General features: G+C 41.8%; 1 protein-coding gene across 1 annotated transcript; it reads left to right on the top strand.

The window, feature by feature from the left end:
- The first annotated feature begins 1,338 nt into the window (after positions 1-1,338).
- On the top strand, positions 1,339-1,869 carry LOC130975204 (uncharacterized). The gene is made up of 2 exons (XM_057900026.1): positions 1,339-1,434; positions 1,543-1,869. The coding sequence occupies exons 1-2, from the start codon at positions 1,339-1,341 to the stop codon at positions 1,867-1,869; spliced, it is 423 nt and encodes a 140-aa protein (XP_057756009.1).
- Positions 1,870-2,944: the final 1,075 nt, after the last annotated feature.

Below are 2,944 nucleotides of genomic sequence, written 5' to 3'. Positions count from 1 at the left end.
TAAGTGTTGCTTGATACTGTGAAAATTCCGGATGAGCTCACCCTCATGGATAAACACCAGTGTGGGTGTTGTATGGATAAACACCAATGTGGGTGTTGTATGATTATGATTATGATCATGATGATGATCGAGAATAACTTAAGTTGGGGATGCACGACAGAAGGACAGTCCAATGGTCAGCTACCAGGACTTGTCGGGTTGGCTATACCGACAGATGATATCATCAGCCATTAGGACAGGCATACATCATATGCATATAATGTGAATTGTTTGAGATTGCCTAATTGACTGCATAATACTTGCTAATTGTCTAAATTCCGTATCTATTTCCTATTTGTATATCTCTTGTCTGATATAACTGTGTTTGCAATATTATACTCCTGCTGGTGGTTGGGAGGTCTGAATGAATCGGAAATGGAAGCATTAATTAGACTGAAGATCTTTAGTCTGTTGCAATTTATGGTTTAGCCTATTTATAAGCTTTGAGTTATCTATTGGAAGTTCTAGGATTGCCTTTGGCTTTTCCAGGACATTACATGTTAGATATGTGGGCACTGTTACCATACTGAGAACCTCCAGTTCTCACCCACGCAGATTTTGTGGTATTCAGATGTAGGACGTGAGGCTTCTCGCTGAAGCATGCTAGAGGCTTTTCGCTGAAGCATGCTGGAGACTTCTGTATTTATGTCCCTTTGGGGTTTCCTATTTTATTTACCTGTATATATTGCTATCATCGGACTAGTTATCTTCACAACCGGATTTTTCAAGTTACGGTTTTGTTGTACCCCTTTTCTTTAAAGGTTCCTAGTCATAATATTTTTTTTACTCTACTATACGTACTAAATTTTTATTTTTAGAGGTCATAATACCTTGCCATCTCTGAATTATGACTTAAGCATAAGACTCTGTATGGTAGGGTGTTACCTTTTTGGTATCAGAGCAGTTTGTTTCGATAGAGCCTGAGGGACGGATTGACTATGCTTCTGTGCATTCTCTGTATGTGTGCCATGTGCTATTAGTATATCTACTTGATATAACTAGCATAAACGTTCATGAGCATTCATTTGGGACTTTGAAGCATTAAACTTTCGATATTGAGACTGATAAACTTGATATCGATTGTTTGGTGTGTATAGGAACCAGATGGTGCCTCGTGGACGCAGTAGAGGTCGTGGGAGAGATTGTACTAATGCGCGGGGGCTGGGAGCCAACCCAAATGACCTGATAGACTTTATGGCAGCATTGGAGAATATGGCTGCTACTCTGCAGGCCACTGCAGAGGCTCTCGGCCAACCGATGAACAACCATGGCAATGACGGAGGCGGAGCTTAGGGCTTGATGACACTGGCAACCTTCTTGAAGGTTAATCCACCTAAGTTCAAGGGAACTACTAGCCCGACTGAAGCCGACATCTGGTTTCAGGCTATGGAGCGAGTACTGCAAGCGTAGGTGGTACTTGAAGGGCAGTGTGTTGAGTTTACTACCTATTTGCTCACTGGGGAAGCATCGCATTGGTGGCAAGGATTCTGATATCTTCTGCAGCAGGGTGATGACTATATCACTTGGGATGCCTTTCGGGAGGAGTTCTATAAGAAGTACTTTCCAACTTCTACCAGGATGGCCAAGGAACTTGAGTTGCTACAGATGAAGCAAGGTACTATGTCCATATCTGAGTATACTGAGAAGTTTGAGGAGCTGTTCAGGTTTTCCCGTATGTGTCAGGGAACTCCGGAAGACTATAAGGAATGGAACTGCATTAAGTATGAAGGAGGACTCTGGAGCTATATCTTCAGCTCAGTGGGACCAATGGAGATCAGAACTTTCTCTGAATTGGTGAACAAGAGTAGGGTTGCTGAAGAGTGTGTGTGAAGAAGGCGGCTGCAGAAAGGGGAATTCACAAGGGATCATTCTCACAGAACCGAGGGAAGAAATTTGCACCTAGAGGTCTGCCTTTCAAGCTGGGAGGCTCTTTTAGGAGGTCCAACAACAACAACTCCCAAGGAAAGGGATTTGGAAAGCAGCCTCAGAATGCATAAGCTTGTGCTAGGTACGAAAGTCACCATCCGGGAGCCCCGTGTAAGGCCGGATGGGGCTTGTGTTACTCTTGTGGTAAGGCAGGGCATAAAGCCGCAAACTGTCCGAAGAAGTAGAAACAAGGTGCAGGGAAAGCATAGCAGACTGGTCAGGTGTTCACCACGTCAGCTATAGGTACTGAGGGATCCGGGACACTTATCCGAGGTAACTATGAAATGGCTGGTCAAACTTTAAATGCTTTATTTGATTCGGGAGCAACACATTCATTCATTGCATTTGAAAAAGCTAGTGAGTTAGGCTTGAAGATTGTAGTTTTAGGTTATGACCTAAAGGTGTATAATGCCTCCCATGAAGCTATGATAACTAGGTTAGGATGCCCGCAAGTTGCATTTAGGGTCAAGCAACGTGACTTTGTCCATAATTTTATCTGCTTGCCGATGATCGGTCTTGATCTTATCTTGGGGTTGGACTGGTTGTCTGAGAACCATGTTGAAGAACTGAAGATTGATGATTTAGTAGTTATAATAAATTCTCGTTGCAAGTATAGTTTCTAAACCAAGCAATCAACCTTTCTTACAAACGTTTGGTTGTCACAAGTAACAAACCCAATAAAATTTATAAACCGAAGTATTCAAACCTCGGGTCATCTTCTCAAGGAATTGCAGGGAAGTATGATTTATTATTGGTTATGGAAAACAGTGTTTTTGGGTTTTGAAAGGGTTTTGAATAGGAGAAATAGATTGCAGGAATTAATAAATTAATATCTAAAAACTCTTGGCAAAGTATGAAAACTGGAAGTCCTATCCTAGTTATCCTTATCAATGGTACTAAGAATTATATTTTTGCTCCCACCAAGTCAACCTCTAACTATGAAGGTCAGTTAAGTGGACAAATTAATTGAACATCTTAA

This window comes from Arachis stenosperma, chromosome 4 (assembly GCF_014773155.1).
Source record: "Arachis stenosperma cultivar V10309 chromosome 4, arast.V10309.gnm1.PFL2, whole genome shotgun sequence".
NCBI lineage: Eukaryota > Viridiplantae > Streptophyta > Magnoliopsida > Fabales > Fabaceae > Arachis > Arachis stenosperma.
The sequence above is the reverse complement of the archived record's forward strand: the minus strand, read 5'-3'. Positions and strand labels throughout refer to the sequence as shown.